Below are 16,509 nucleotides of genomic sequence, written 5' to 3' on the forward strand. Positions count from 1 at the left end.
CCAAATCTATCAATTTGGGGTTCAATCAATGCAATAACATAAAATGCACTGAACGTTACTAATAAGCGAGTGTAGAAGCACAAACTGATTTTTGGTTGTTGTTTTTTTTCAGTTGTCAAATCTAATTGAAGTACAGGAGCCAGCAAGGAAAATGCAACAAAAAAAATACTTATAGCTCCCAACTTGCGATGATAATGTGCGCAAATACTCGCGAACTCTTTTAAAACTGGAGACGAGTTGAAAAAAAAAAAACGTCTGTTTACTTTTTCCCCCACACGGTCGACTCACCTTCTGCTGCCGCCGGGCCATGTCGGTGGGCTGCTTGGCGTTGAACGGGTAAGCGATGCACCTCAGCACGAACACGTAAATGTGCAATTTCACTTTGTGCTCCTCTTCCTCCCGCTGCACTCGCTCGCGTTCTCGCCTCTCCTCTTCCTCACCTGTGCGGTACTGCTGAGCACTTTGCCCGGCGGACGCTCCGCTCGCGGCGGCGGCGGCGGCGGCGGAGGAGGAGGCCGCCGAGGAGGAGGCCGCCGAGGAGGCTCCGGCTCTGGAGGGCTGTCGCTGCTGACTGCCGTCCGCTCGGCTCTCGGCGCACCGCTTGTCCGCCGAGAGGCCATCGGCTCTCGTGGAGGGTTTCCGGGCCACTTCCGGGTCCGACTCGCCGCCGGTGTCTTCGCTCGAGGACGGCTCCAGCATGGCCGTTGCGTCGTCAACTCACAGCGGGAAGCGAGTGCTTGTTCTTCCGCGACTTTGCTCGTCTTAGTCGACGTGGCGTCAGCGGTGCGCTCGTCCGAGGTGGCCGAGAGGAAGTGACTCGCTTCGGCCTGAATGAAGGCGGGTTGACTCCGTTGAGAGGACGCTTCGTTTTGTTTCCTTTCGGTTCGTTTCTGTTGGGTTCGCTCCGCGCGGGCGCCCAGTATAGGAATGAAGGCGCGTGCACGCGGACGCACAGGTGATCAACCTGTGGCTGCAGCCGAAGATGAAAGAGACGCGAAGAGGTACCACTCCGAGCGCCTGGACGACATACGTGTTCGAGCGCGACAAAAAGAGACGAAAACTTTTTTTTTTAAATTAAAAAATCGTGAAACGTGGTGAAGATAAATGTCATTTGCGCAGTTCGGTTCGGTCTGACGACACCGTTGTCGCTATTTTTTTGTGTTTGCCTAGTGTTCACATACATATCAGCTGTCACTAATACAGCAGCTATGCACAGAACTGCTTGACACTGTGACATCCGCCCCCCCCCTCAATGGATGCATTTTAAAAGATAATCTCGTTTTGGTGGGTGTCATTTATGTACGGATTTCCGCTATTTATTTGGGACCGGTCGCTGCCTCCGTGCCAATAAAAGGGGTCCATTGTTCGGCAGTGCCATTCCAAAAGTTTTCCATTAGCATAGCTTTCTGCTTTGGGAATTTTAATTCTAGTCAGTTTTTATTTTGTTTTGAGTTTTATTTTTTATTTATTTTTTTAATTGAGTTAGTTTTCAGAGTGACTATTAGTTTTATCTTTTTTCAAAAACACTTTTAATTGAGTTTTTGTTTGAAGAAAAACTGTGTTTTACTTGTGTGCATGATTAACATTCAGTGAGTTTAACTGTGGACCAGTAGCAGAATTTTCAAATGGATTCTACAGCTGGCGGCACGGTGGCCTAATGGTTAGCACGATGGCCTCACAGTGAGAGACAGCATCGGGCGTGGGTTCGATCCCGGCTCCGGCCATCCTGTGTGGAGTTTGCATGTCCTCCCCGTGCCTGCGTGGGTTTCCTCCGGGTACTCCGGTTTCCTCCCACATTCCAAAAACATGCATGACAGGCCGATTGAACACTCGAAATTGCCCCTAGTGTGAGCGCGGATGGTTGTTCGTCTTGTGTGCCCTGCAATTGGCTGGCAACCAGTTCAGGGTGTCCCCCGCCTACTGCCTGAAGATAGCTGGGATAGGCTCCAGCACCCCCCGCGATTCGAGTGAGGAGAAGCGGTACAGATGATGGATGGATGGAGTCTACAGCTGACTGGGTGACAGTGGAAAGTCTGGAGTCTTTAATTTGACGTGACTGCTGCAAGTCAGGTCAAAATCAATCAGCACACCAAGATTGTCCACTTGGTTTCCAATGACAGTGACGCAAAGTAAGCAATCCCCTTTTCTTTATTGACCCATAAAAAAACACCTCCATTCTGTTTTGGTTTAGTTGAAGGAAATTTTGCTTCATGTGGTTATTCTTTTGTTTTCAACAGTGACACAATATCTTCATTGAACTGTTGCCACGTGGCGAGCAAAAATGCTCTTTAAACACACTTTTCAAACAATACAATGATATTTAAATACACAAATCAGCGGAACAGTGAAAAATTGAACTGGATTTACTGGACTGCATGATGGCATTTACACTACAATTTCACAAACTCTTGTTTTATTTTTCCACACACATGTGTCTCTTATATTGCCTCAAAAAATGTGTGTGTATGTGTGTGCACACACACACGTGAAATTGTTTGCCAGTGGCGCCCGTCACGGCACAGTGCTGTTGAACGGTGGCGCCCACTCGGGATACGTCTCCAGAGAGAACAAAGGCACGCCCCATGTGCTCACAGCCAATAGGACGGCAAGGAGGCCGATCACATTGGCGCCCAGCCCTGCCTTCACCTGGAGGCACGGGCCATCATGGAGGTCAAGGTCCAAAAAAAAAATTGGCATGAAATGTTTGTCACGCTCACCATGTCTGCCACGTCAAAGTGTCCGTAGGCGAAAACCACGGCGTTGGGAGGATTGGACGCCGGCAGCAGGAAGGAAAATGACGTGCACAACGTGGCCGGGATCAGCACGGACAAGGGGTTGACACGGATGCTTTCGGCCTGCGCGCACGAGAAGGGGAATGATGACACAATTGGGACTTTTTTTTTTCTTTTTTTATCTCCATAACTCCCCGACGGAAAAAAACAAAAGGTTGGTGGAGACAAGCGTGACGTCTTTGAGCGCCTTGACGTGAACGTCACTAACAACGAATGGGTGGAAATTCGACTGTTACAAGCAGATTTTGTTTGTCCGACAAAGAGTGTCAGAAAAGAGAACAGATGGCGGAGATGATTTAAGTTTAGAAAAAGCGTTGATGTTTTTCCACACACACACATGCACACACGCACACGCACGCACACACACACACGCGATTAAATACTACTACTCCTAAATCAACTGCAAATAGTTTGTCAAATTTGCCAAAATATAAAATGGTTCCACTGTTGATTCATTGATCCAGCAAAAGCACATTTTCATTGTTGTTGCGTTCTAGAAGAAAAGTCATCATGCATCATAAAAGCAAATTAGCATCAAAGTCACTGTTGTGCATAAAAAAATCTTTTCACAAAAAGCGTCTCCCTTTCATTTTTGTTCCAAAATTGATGATTTGACTGAGAGCAACCCATGTTCTAGTAATAATTATTTTTAAAAAAAGAAGGTTGAAATAAATGATTTTTTTAATGAATAATTCAAGGAAGCGACACTACTTTTTCATTTGCTACTTTTGATGGCGATATAATTAACTAAAATTCTGTGAGCCTAAAAAGAAGTCAGAAGCCTGTAAATTGGCTGCAAGGCTTCTGTTTTTTTTTTGTTTTGTTTTGTTTTTTAACGAAGTGGCTGGAATTGAAAGAGTTAAGTTCGTGGCTGCTCTGATTATTTTTTGGTCACACAGATTGCGTGCATCAGAAAGGCTCGCATTCGTGCGTGCGTGCGTGCGTGCGCCCACCAGAGGCGAGAGGATGGGCAGGAATATGGTGATGGTGGTGGCGTTGCTGGCCAGCTCGGTTACCATGGTGACGATGAGGCAAGCCACGGCCACGGTGGCCAATGGCGGGAGATCGCCCAGAGGGAACAGAAGCTCCGACACCCACCGGGACAAACCGGATTCCTACACAACACATGCACACCAAAATATCATTTCATACTATCACGAGCAGACGTTATGTATCGAGGTTTTTTTTTGTTTTGTTTTGTTTTTGCATCGGCGTTGTTGCCCTCATGAATATGCAAATGAGGCGTAATGAGCCTCGAACGAGTTCGACTGGTTTTGTTTGCTCGGAGGCGGCGCACAGCGACCTCTAACGGACATCACAGGCAGCACATGCACACGCGCACGCTTCACATGCAGCAGATGGGAAGAAAAATGGGAACCTTTCTTGTAAATATTGGACAACATTCGGGCCGTTTTAAGTTTACTGACAACTTGAACATCAAATAAAGAGGATTTCAGGTCAATCCAGCCAAAGAACATGACGTCTGAAACACAAAATGCCAAACGCCATGGACGGACGAACAAGACCGGCATCATTTTTGCACTCGTTAGAAGCCTTAAAGCAATTTCAACACAAACGTGCGGCAACTCATGTAGACTGGCACTATAGCAATACTCACACTACTGAGCCTGTAACCATTTTTGTGTAGGTATTATACTGCCACCTAGTGCCTGAGAGGCACACACAGGACGCTAAAAAAAAAAAAAAAGTTTAATTCATTTTAATTATGATGCTACAATATGTTTTATGAAAGACAACATAATGTTTTCTTTGTTTAAAAAAAACATGTTACGATATTTTTGGGGAGGTGAGGAACGGATAAATGGCCTTTTGATTCATTCCAATAAGGAAAGATGATTTGAGTATTTTGCGTTACAAGTGTGGTCACGGAACAAACCCAAGTCCTGAAAATAGCAAAATGAAACTCTTCAACTTATTTTAACAGAAAATAGTTCCTTGACATCAAGATGCCATGAGATGATATGGAAGGAAAAGAACAGGATAGGTTAAAACGATAAACATCCACAATATGCAAATTTGCAAAGTGGCGTTGTGTGAGTGGGCGGGGCTTGACTCTACACACCTTTGTCCCTTCAGCCAGGGCGAAGCCTCCGCCCACCAGGAGGGACACTTTCCATGGCATGGAGGCCTGGAACTCTTCCCATGTGATCATGCTCTCTGGATTGACACGCATCATCGTCATCGTCATCATCATCGTCATCGTCATCGTCGTCACTGACGCGTTTCAATGTTTGACCGATGTTCATTCTCACCAAATTTCCGCGAGGGTCCGTGGGCAGGCACCACGAAGAAGAGGACTCCCAGGACGAGGGCCACGGTGGCGTCGGTCACGTAGTCAGCGTGACTGCGAGCGAGATGAACACGCAAGCCAATTCAGAAACGCCGCCGTTGCCGTCGGTGACGGTGACGGCGACGGCAAACTCACTGAGGGAAGAAGGCGGCCCAGCCCAGAATGAAGCCCGGCGATCGCGTCAACCACAACAAGACCATCAGGAAGAAGACCACCTGAGTGAACACCTCCTGACCACTGGGCACACGGATGAATGTGTGAATCTTGTCGTGAATGCATGAATGAGCTCTTGAAGAGCTGACCGGATGATGACATGAAACGCTGACGTCACAAATGAACAACTGATTGGTTGATGATTGTACTGAATGAAGAGGAGAATCCACGACTGATCGATGCCATGACAGAATGAACAGAATCATGAAGCCACTTCTGAATGAATGAATGATGATTGAGGATAGACACAAAGAAACAAAGCTACGACTCAACATGAATGGATGAAGAATGACGCAAATGAATCGCTGATGGCATGGCATGATGATGGAATAAACTATGGACGTCTTGAATGGATGAATGAATGAAGCTGATATAAATGGACGAATTAATCGATGCACGACAATATGAACGGATGACTTAATTGATGACATTCGAGAACTGAAATGGCCAATTGAATGATTGGTGACATGAATGGATGAACTGATGATTAAATGAACACCAGGTGACATGAATGGATGAATATCACAGCACGAATTGATGAACAAGTGATAACATTAATGTTTATTCATGTCATGACTGGTTCTTTTAAAACAACAACAATTTATTCAATGAATGGATGAATAATTGATGTCATGACGAACTGACGAGTGTTTAGATGAGCCATTCATGACATGAAAGAATCAATTGTTGAATTTAAGGGATGATTCAATGGATGAATGAGTGACAGCGATACGATAAAATGACAGGATGCTTGACCAAATAACTTTCGGACTGAAATGAATGAGTGAATGAGTCGTCACCTCATGGCTCCGAGCGCTCTGTACTCGTCTTGGATGACTTTCCTGGTGGCTTTTTCCCTCTCGGAGTGCTGGCCTGCGCATCGCCATAGCAACCGAACGCTACATTGGATGACGGACGAGGTCAGTTGCTAATGCTAATGCTAACACCAGACACCAAACTCACTCTGAGCCGATAAAGAGCCAGCAGAGCCACGCCCACGTGAGCAGCAACACAAGCACGCTGATGGGCAAACACAACGCCAGCCACGTGCCAAAGTTGATGCAGTTGCATTCTGGGTAAATCCTACACGATGACCAAACAGAAACACATTTTTTTTAACTCATTTGCTGCCATCGATGGCTCAGGACGTCAAAGGTCCTTTTTTTTTTTTAACTCGGCTGGTAGCGAATATTATTTTAATATTTAATACGTGTGACGACACGGACGACTCACTGATGAAGATACTCGGAGAAGATGAGGTTGGGCGACGTTCCCGGCAAAGTCGCGATGCCGCCGATGTTGGAGGCGTAGGCCACGCCGATGCACATGGCCTTGCCCACCATCAGGTCCCTAGGGGGCGCCGTCACACACGTCACCTGACGGACATTCAGTTTATCACATACAAAGCAAAATGGTGCATGAGCAGACCCTCAAAAAGATCTCGGGAAGTCAAATTTAGAAAGTCATCATTTTGGTTTGGAGCCGCCATTTGAGGAGTCCTTTTCAAGGTTGCTTCATCCCTACAATTTATTTGACAATCCAGTTGGACATCGCAACAAGACGTTCAGTTGGCATGTCTGCCGTCTCCCCACCAAAAAGTCAAGAACATTTAGCTTGGCAGTTGCCTGGCATTTTAGGACTGCGCCCTGGAACGATTCAGGAAAATTCAGACCCTGAAGCCAATTTCACTGAGCAACGCAACCATCTCAAGTAGACCCACCAAAAAGTCACACAAACGTCGTTTACTCGTATATTTGCAACACGTCCACCACTGGTTCGGAAAAATGGCAGTAATTGGGTTTTTGCACCTGGGTGGCGTCTGATGACGACGACGACGAAGATAAAGATGATGACGACGACGACGACGTTTCATCTGGAAGTTTCGGCTCATCACTGAGAAAAAAGAAAGGAGAACATTTTGTTCTGCCGGATGTGCATAACAAGAAAGAAAAACAACACGAACCTCACAGCTTCATTCTCCTTCTCAACATGGACCTCTGGATGGGAGACACACACACACACACACACTCACAGGGAATGAATTATGATGACTCTTACTGTTGTCAGAAATCATTTCATGGTAAGCAACCGCAAAACGAGTCATCCAGCGCACCTGGCACACAAGAACAACCAGAACAGCAGTCGCGATTCTAAAGCAAGACAAGCGTGCTCCAAATGCAGATTTTGGTGGGGAAAGGTTTGGGGTTCAGAAGAAGATCAGATTTTCCCAAGCTCGACCATAATATACAACAGCTCATTTCCACAAATGATGGACATCATCACGAGTCACGAAACAGATTTTTGAAGGCTTTTGCAGAGCAAACAAGCAGCACCGATCCAATAAAAGTCCGGTGTCGTTTACCGTCCAGTTGCAGGTTGTCGCCGCCGTCACGTCCCGTGTCGCCGCCGTCAGCGTCTCTCCGAATCTGGCGGAGGACAGCTTCGGCGATGGGCATCACCATGGCGACGGCAGAGGTGTTGTGCACCCACATGGAGAGGAAGCCGCAAGCCGACATGAAGCCGAGCGTCAACCGGGCCGGCTTGACGCCCACGGCGCCGACCAGTCGTAGGGCCATCCGGCGGTGGAGGCCCCACTTCTGGATGGAAGTGGCCAGGCAGACCACGCCCACCAACAGGAAGTGGAAGTCCTTGAAGTACGCCATCGCCACCTGCTGGACAAATCAAACCATAGCAACAGAAATGCGCTTGGTTTTGCCGGCACCGTCCGTCCAATCCGTCACAAAGTTCCCACGGGAGAAAATGTCAGCTGTGAAAGGGTTGACTGGGACCCGTCGTCCATTTTTCAAGAGCGGATTTGAACTCGGGTGAACCGGACCTGCGATGACGTCATGATGCCGAAAGCAGGGAAGAGGATGGCGGGAAACATGGCGGTGATGGGTAGCGGGAGGACTTCGGTGCTCCAGAAGATGGCCATCAGAAGAAGAACGAAGGCGCAAGATGATTCCTGATGTGGACCCAAAAAAAAAAAAAAAAAAAAAAGAAAAAAAGAAAAGTCCCGTGAGTCAAGATGATGGCGTCTTTGACACGTTGGGAAGTTTTTGGAGCACTTGGGCCAGGGGGGGTGGGGCTAAACATACAGCCCGCGGGCCAGAAGCGGCCCGTCATGGGGTCCAACGTTGCCCCCATAATCTCAAGCAAAGTAACTGTTGTTGCCAATGTTGTCCACCAGGGGGCAAAGTCACAACTGACGTGGTGAAATGGACGCCACTCCAAATGTGACCAAATGTCAAACGGCTTTAGTTCAAAAGTGCTGGCTTTGGTGTCTTGTCGTATTTGCTCATACGATATCAAAAAAGATAATTGAAGATTTTCCAACAGTACGGGAAGAATTATTATTTCGACACTTGAGATCAAATTGGTGTTCATACAGCCAGTCTGCTGACCAAAATAAATTTGGTTTCTTCCTTTTCAAAGTCAAGAATATTTGGTTTCCCTTTACAAGGATTTCAAAAGAATATCACGTCACGTGACTCAAATCGGGCCCATGCACACACAAAGTGAACGGTTCCAAACATTTTTGCAGTCGCGACCATCACCTTGGTAGCGACGATGAGAGGAAGAGGAAGCAGCAGCAGCGGCGTCGCCACGATGAAGAGCAAACGCCGATAGTTCCAGGCCGCATTTGGCAACTTCCGCCACATCTTGCCTTCCGCTTCTTCTTCTTCTCGCCTTCCTGCTGCTTGTCACACAAAAGGTCATGAGGGCGCGGCCACTGGAGGACAGCTTCATTGCATTTCTTGCCCACAGTTGAAACAGCTTTTTTTTTGTTTGTTTGTTTGTTTGTTTTTTTTGGTGGGGGGGGTCACATGACCCAACACAAACACAGACAATCACATCCGAGTTGCTGATGAGAAGAGATTTGATTGCTGTTGGACGCAGCGTTTCATGACCAAGCCACCCGGTGCAGGTGTGGCACGTGGCACCGCCAATCATCAGAAGCCGCAATGCTCATTTGCGCTAACACTGCAGCTCTGCTTACCCTTCGACTTTGGCACGATCGTGCCGCAACATTTTTAGTCTCAGCCGCGTGGCTGCTGAGGATTTTGGCGCACAACGATGTTAATTATAGCCCCACGATGACGTCACAATGGTGCAACATGCCAAAGCGTGCACGCATTAGCTGTGCAGGATTGTTTTGCTGACTGCGCATGTTCTGATGTCACAAGTCAGGAAAAAAAAAATGGCCAAACGTTTGCAAGACGGAAAAGGCGAGCTCAGCGAAGGTTGACTTGGATATTTAATTGCACACTTGATGGCTGGACGGGCACGCCAGACGAGTTGCATGCAAGACACGGAAAAGTCCACTTTGCTTCCAACGTTTCCCTTTGGAATGCGCAACGTCAAGTCTTACCTGAGCCGCCGTCAAAAACGGGTTTCGAGCTCAAGTCGCGGTTTGTCTTCCGGGCTTCTTATCTTGCGGTTAAACAGTTGCCAGCTCTCCACCTCATGACTTTTGAACTTTGTCCGATGTCCCCCGTGCTTCAAGAAAGTCATCATCAGAAGGATCGCCATCTGCACCGCAACATCAAATTTGACATAAGCATACATTTCTACGGTTTTTGTAGTCAACGCACCACAAATGGACTTTTTGAATGTTTCTTTCCTTTAATTGTTTCGCTGTTGATGATAGAAAAGTGCCCACAACAAATCCAAGCAAAGCCGATAAAAAAAAAAAAATGCGACTCCGATTTAGTTCCGGACATTTCGTCATGACAACAAACAATTTGGGCGATGTCCATCACGCCAAATCACGTCCGAGTGACAAAAAATAGAAGACGCTGCTTTTGCCGGCGGTGAAACCCAAAACGACTTGGCGAGTCCGGATGGCGGCTCGAGCCGACAAAGCCCATCCGGTTTAGCGCACGCAATAGTCAGCATCACCCGGAAAATTTTCACATGACAACCCCCGCCTCAAAATAAAAGCGCCGGCAGCATCTGGCGGGCCGGCTTGCCGCGCGTGCGCGCGCGTTGACTTTCTTCCAGGTCCACTTCAACGTCACTGTAAAGAAACGCTGCTGCTTTGCTGCCACCTAGAGGCCATGAGATTCAACTACAAAACAAACTGACAGCAGCTCACAATCAGCAGCAATGCAATACATGCGTCCACTCACAATATACTGGAGACGCGCACCCCCCCCCCCCCCCCACACACACACACGCACAGTGGTACCGCTACTAGACAAGTGTCTTGTCCAACGAAGGTATCACCGAGAAAGAAGCATACATCAATCTTTGCAACAGGAAATAAAAAACAAACCAAAAAAAACATCAACAGCAACAAAAACAAGAGAGCGAGAACATAGAAGAGATTGGAACGGGAATCCTCCCGTGTGGCGCTGAGCGGGTAGAACAAATTTTCCATTCTGGGTCGAGACGCTTATCGGGCGGGCCGCGGTTCAAAAGGTCCCATTAACAGCAGCTTTAAGGCCGACAGCTCAGTTATGTGTCGGCAGCGGCCGGTAACGCGATACCAGAGGTCGCCAGGGGTCACATGTCGCCGCGGCAACGCAACAACAAAAGCACAAGTGGCGTAAGCTGCTTTTACGGCTTGGACCCGCTTCAGTGGGAAAGCACACCCGTGGTCCGTTCCAGCAACAAAACGGGGGCCCAGGTAACTAACTAACCAACTAACCTATCAAGCAACCGATCAATCGACCAACAAAAGGAAGCAACTAATTAAGATAGCTAACTTACCCGCTAAGCTAGCAGCCAACAGAACAGCCGAAAAATGAAGTGACCAACGGATGAATAACCACATCAATTGACCAACAAATCAGCATTTGAGGGCAAGTAACTATCCAACTAACCAACCGCGAAAACTAACTAAAAGCCTTAACTACCAATCCATCGAGCAATTAGCTGAAAAAAACCCCAACTGACTAACAAAGTGACCCATCGGCTGAGGAACACAATAACAAACCAACCGTCGTTAAACCAACTAACCCAAATCGGCCAACTAACAAAATGACCGGCCAACCGACCGACTATCCGACAAACGGGCTCAATGATCGCTGAAGCAACCAACAAGACAACCGAGCAAGGGCAAACTGACCTTCCGAGAAACCAACCTAAAAATCACCTATCCTACCTACAAACTAACCGACCAGCCGGTCGTCCACCAAACCACCAACAAATTGACCAACCAATTAAGCAATTGACCAAATTGTCGATCGACCTCCCAACAACGTAAGCAACCAGCTAACTGGCCAAACATCCGACTGATCAACAGACACGCCAAGCAACAAACACTCAACAATTACTTCGGCAGACGTGAAACGAAAGCAAAATGAAGCACAAATCGGCTCATTTGCTGGAGCAGGCGGGAGTGGCCCACCACCTCATCACATGGATCCACGACTACCTCACAAACCGGCCACAGTACGTGAGGACACAGGACTGTGTGTCTGACGTGCTCCTCTGCAGCACGGGAGCGCCGCAGGGAACTGTGCTCTCTCCCTTCCTGTTCACCCTCTACACCTCGGACTACAAATACAATTCCACAACCTGTCACCTGCAGAAGTTCTCTGATGACTCTGCGATTGTCGGCCTCATCACTGACGATGACGATCGGGAGTACAGAGGGGTTACGCAGGGGTTCGTGGACTGGTGTCAGCAGAACCGCCTCCAAATCAACGCTGGGAAATCCAAAGAGCTGGTGGTGGATTTCCGCAAGCGTCGGCACTCTCCACCTGCACCGGTGAATATCCAGGGAACAGACGTTGAGAGGGTCTCAACTTACAAGTACCTGGGTGTTCATCTGAACAATAAACTGGACTGGAGCGACAACACAGACGCTCTCTATAGGAAGGGTCAGAGCAGACTCTTCCTACTCAGGCTGCGTTCGGGGAACACTCCTCAGGAACTTCTCTGACTCGGTGGTTTCATCAGTCATCTTCTATGGAGTGGTTTCCTGGGCAGGAGGCATCTCGGGCCGGGACAAAAAGAGACTGGACAAACTGGTGAGGAGGGCCAGCTCTGTCCTGGGCTGCTCCCTGGACTCTGTGGACTCAGTGGGGGGCAGAAGGATGACGGCAAAACTGTCATCAATGCTGGACAAACCAGCCCACCCATTCAATGACACTCTGAGAACACTCCACAGCTCCTTCAGTGATAGACTTTGACACCCTCGCTGTACCAAAGAGAGACTTCGCCGCTCCTTCCTGCCTACTGCTGTCAGACTTTTTAACAAGAACATTGGGTCAGGCCTACAAACAGGAGGGCATTAGTACAATTGTGCAGTCCTAGGATGCAATATATACTACTACTGTACTTTCAGCCAAGGGTGTATTTAAATATCGACCAATGATGTATTTTGTTTACCATTACAGTATTCTTATTACAATACTTCTATCACTGTAGTATTTCTACCACTGCAGGATGTTCACTATTACAGTACTTTTATCATTGCAGTACTTTTATAATTACGGTATTTCCTATCATTGCAGTACTTTTACTATTACAATACTTCATCATTGCAGTATTTTTCCATCGTTGCAGTACTTTTACCATTACAGTACTTTTATCATTGCAGTATTTTCTATCATTGCAGTACTTTCCTGTCATTTCAGTACTCTCACCATTACAGTACTTTTATCATTGCAATATCTTTATCATTGCAGTATTTTCAATCATTCAGTAGTTTTTATCATGACAGTGTTTCCCCCTCTGTATAATGGACCGGCATTAGGAGTGTTTCCTTACACTTAGATACGTTTATACTGTGTATATTTGCATGCTTTTTATGAATGTCTGCTGCTAATGTTATACATTAACGGCTACATTACGCCGCCGACTCTGTGTGATCTATATCTTTGCTGCTGTAACACCTCAAATTTCCCCATTGTGGGACTAATAAAGGACATCTTTATCTTTATCTTTTATCTTTATTTGGCAGCCCTCGGTGACTTTATTGGACTTGGACTGAGGCAAAAATACATAAAAAAAAAAAAAAAATCAATGGTTTGCGACCTTCTCAGGATCACTCAGGTCGGTCACTCATGTTCAACTTGATACGGAAAACAAAAGTTTCCGTGAGTGTTTTGGTCACGGCGGTTTCTTCTGGAGTGACGAGCTCAGAGGGCTCGCATTCCGCCACTAAGCCCGCTCATTGGCACCCCCCTCGAGGCGACACCCTAAAAAAAGACAAGATATGAAAGACCCGATGGACCCTCCCCTCAACGGCCAACTCGCAAGAAGGCGTCCAGCTGCCTCCACTCGTCTGTAGCATCCCGATGGAGGAGTCGGCAAACCTTTGGTCACCGCGACGTCGTGCGCTTGTCACTTTGGAAACGATGAGGACAGCCAAGACGTACGAGGAGGTGGATGAAAACGAGCTGCTGGCCACGCTCTCCCGTGACGAACTGCGCCAGCTGGAGGAGGAACTGGACGACCTCCACCCTGACGACGGCGTCCCCATCGGCCTTCGGCAGAAGGACCAGACGCTCAAGCGTCCCACCGGCACCTTTGACCGGGACGCGCTGCTCAAGTACTGGGAGGACGAGAACCACGGAAACCTCACACAGGTGAGAGGGAATCCGAAGCGCTTGCTGCTTCGGAAACATCTTTCAAAACCAGTTTAATAAAAAAACAAAAACAAAAAACAACCTAGCAACAAACCGAAAGACGGGCTAATCAAATCAAACTGAACAACCAATAGACAAACCCGACCAACTGACCAAGTAAACAGAACAACCAACCAATTGAATGACCCACTAACATCTGAGCGACCGAGCCACCACAAAACACTCATTAACACCAGGTCACATCCTGTTACGGTCCACAGGGGGGTCGCCCAGATAAGAACGGTGGCCGGCAAGGGGGAACCGAGACTCCAGAGGAGTGGCGGAAGACGACTCAAAAAGGGAAACGATTGCCGAAAAGCGTCGACGAGACAGTCGAGTGTCAAAAGGAGACGCAGAGCGATTGCCCCGAGAAAAAAGGTCCGTTAAAGAACACGGAGATGACAAAAGCGGCCTGGGTTGGCTCTGACGCAGCCAGTGGGAACCCGATCGTCATTGAGGAGGCCTTGGAGAAAGTTCTGCGTGATGATCCCGCCACGAGCGAAGTCAACCTCAACAACATCCAGGACATCACCCGGGAGACATTGCTCCGCTTCGCAGAGGCTCTGCGCTCCAACACCCACGTCGCCGTCTTCAGCCTGGCCAACACCCACGCCGACGACCGCGTGGCCATCGCCATATCAGAGACTCTCGGCCGGAACCGGTCCATTCGAAACCTGAACATCGAGTCTAACTTTGTGTCGGGTGCCGGGGTCCTGGCTCTGCTGGAGGCTCTGAGCCACAACAGCACCCTGGTGGAACTGCGCTTTCACAACCAGAGGCACATCTGCGGTGGCAAAGTGGAGATGGAAATGGTCCGGCTCCTTCGGGAGAACACCACCTTGCTCAAGCTGGGCTACCGCTTTGATTTACCGGGTCCGAGGATGGCAGCCACCGGGATCCTGACACGGAACCAGGACCAGGAGCGACAGCGGCGGCTCCAACGCAAGAAGGACCAAAGTCCTGTTGAGGCGTCGCCAGAAACGTCAACGTCCAAGATCGACCTTCGCCCTCCAGGTGGGGTGCAGCGTCGTGACTTGAAAGACGGTAAGACGAGATGATTTGATTTTTACGGCGACTTTTGGCCGCGTCGCTTTCTAATTTTGTCCTCCACCAGCTTTGTCCACGACAAGTTGCGTCCTCCAATGCAAAAAGGAGCAGAGTCAAACATCACAGAAGAAGCCGACTCCCAAGATCAGCCTTCACAGAAACGCTCCCGTCGCCTCCGTTCCCGGCGGAGAGGCGCCCACCAGGAAGATTGCAGAGATGGTCAAACACCACGAAGGTTCCAAGGCTGCCATCAATCAGAAGAAGCCCAAGCCGAAGATGAAGAACGGCACCGGTGACAAGGACAGCGGGGACATTCTCAAAGAGCTCAAGAACTCCTTAAAGCCGTCCCTGCAAAAGAGGAGAGAGGAAGCATCCCGTCCTTCGCCGCCGCAGAGATCCGGTCGGGATGACCTGATGGCGGCCATTCGGGGGAGCGGCATCCGCTCCTTGAAAAGGGTAAGGGTATTTCCCCTACGGACTGCACCAAAGCACTTGAGCCAAGACGATGACGGCTCCCATCACCGCCACACTTTATAAATAGTGGCAACCATCTTGATAGGATTTCATCAACAAGCGAGAGAACGTCCTTCGCATTCCTGCTCAAGAAAAACAAACATTTAGTCTTGGACATCGTTTCTCCCAATTCCACGGCGGAAGGTTTCGCGTAGGCTGGCGCACCCAATTGGTTTATATTCTAACCAGAACAAATTGTCAGCAGATGATTCGGTGGTGGGACGCAAGCGAACTGAAGCTCCTTCTCAAGGGGAACAATTATTTTATTTTTTTTTTCTCAATTTTTCCCCTCACAATCCAAATGCCAATTAAACTTAGAGCAAAGCTTCTCAACTAGGGGGGCGTGTGAGACCCTGGGGAACATGCTCTCTTTTTTTTGTAATTGCACATCCACTCCAGTAGTTGGCAGCGGCGCTCTCATTGAGAGTACTAACTCAACGGTGTTTTGTTTTGCAACCAAAATGCTCAAATTATTTCGAGTTGCGGCAGAGAGTGGGTGGTAGGAGGGAGTCGGGGGCGAACTAGGAGGGGTGGAAGAGAAAATAATTGAGAAGCACTGACTTGGAGCAATGAATGCCATCGCAATAAGATTTTTTTTCCCCAAGGTAAAGTCGCAACATTATTACATCGAAGACAAAAGTTGAACAAGGCAGGAATGTCCTTTTCATTTTCTCGTGGTGTCACCATCGATTCAGCGCTTTCGATTGGGCCGGATGCAATTTTGATTTTGAATCAACATTTAGCAGAGCTCCAATTTAGTGCTCACGAAAACTGTGGAAAACTGGATTCATCTTTCTACCATTTAAACATCTTTGGCTCATTTGAAGGAGGCAAGCCAAATGGAAGTCGGCTTCCTGATTCCGTCCAATGTCTTTTTTGCCGTTGCAGGTGTCGCAGGCGTGAAGACCCTCTTCAGACCACACCTTTCACGTTTGGATTTTTACTTCTTAAAATGAGCCGTCGACAAGTCCTAAAACACTGACGTGTGATTATGTTCGGCTGTGTCAATTCTTGGGAAATTGCGAAATATTAAAATTCCACTCATGTTTGA

At 48.1% G+C, this 16,509-nt stretch overlaps 3 protein-coding genes across 9 annotated transcripts in view; 1 reads left to right on the forward strand and 2 right to left on the reverse strand.

The window, feature by feature from the left end:
* cadps2 (Ca++-dependent secretion activator 2) overlaps nucleotides 1-977 on the reverse strand; it is a 59,936-nt gene extending 58,959 nt beyond the window's left edge. For 3 of the 7 annotated variants that reach the window (XM_088297657.1, XM_088297658.1, XM_088297655.1), the window contains exon 1: nucleotides 289-975. In XM_088297657.1, coding sequence (XP_088153783.1) covers nucleotides 289-699 — 411 coding nt within the window. In that variant the 5' untranslated portion in view covers nucleotides 700-975. Of the gene's footprint in view, nucleotides 1-288 lie in introns of all 7 variants that reach the window. The other 4 variants (XR_015844009.1, XM_088297660.1, XR_015844008.1 and 1 more) reach the window with 2 other exon arrangements.
* A 1,153-nt stretch (nucleotides 978-2,130) lies between these two features.
* On the reverse strand, nucleotides 2,131-9,849 carry slc13a1 (solute carrier family 13 member 1). Its single transcript, XM_088299326.1, is given in 15 exon segments — nucleotides 2,131-2,646; nucleotides 2,718-2,855; nucleotides 3,746-3,907; nucleotides 4,876-5,036; nucleotides 5,039-5,157; nucleotides 5,239-5,340; nucleotides 6,117-6,215; nucleotides 6,280-6,399; nucleotides 6,550-6,692; nucleotides 7,125-7,209; nucleotides 7,280-7,313; nucleotides 7,679-7,985; nucleotides 8,153-8,281; nucleotides 8,874-9,013; nucleotides 9,689-9,849. Coding segments are annotated over 14 exon segments (1,839 nt in total). The 5' UTR covers nucleotides 8,979-9,013; nucleotides 9,689-9,849; the 3' UTR covers nucleotides 2,131-2,511.
* A 3,673-nt stretch (nucleotides 9,850-13,522) lies between these two features.
* Nucleotides 13,523-16,421, forward strand: lmod2a (leiomodin 2 (cardiac) a). The gene is made up of 4 exons (XM_088298651.1): nucleotides 13,523-13,859; nucleotides 14,120-14,942; nucleotides 15,013-15,401; nucleotides 16,347-16,421. Exons 1-4 carry the CDS (start codon nucleotides 13,569-13,571, stop codon nucleotides 16,359-16,361), a joined length of 1,518 nt encoding a protein of 505 aa, XP_088154777.1. The 5' UTR covers nucleotides 13,523-13,568; the 3' UTR covers nucleotides 16,362-16,421.
* The last annotated feature ends 88 nt before the right edge of the window (nucleotides 16,422-16,509 follow it).

This window comes from Idiotropiscis lumnitzeri, chromosome 6, assembly GCF_059441095.1.
Source record: "Idiotropiscis lumnitzeri isolate Australia: NSW breed Sydney's pygmy pipehorse chromosome 6, RoL_Ilum_1.0, whole genome shotgun sequence".
NCBI lineage: Eukaryota > Metazoa > Chordata > Actinopteri > Syngnathiformes > Syngnathidae > Idiotropiscis > Idiotropiscis lumnitzeri.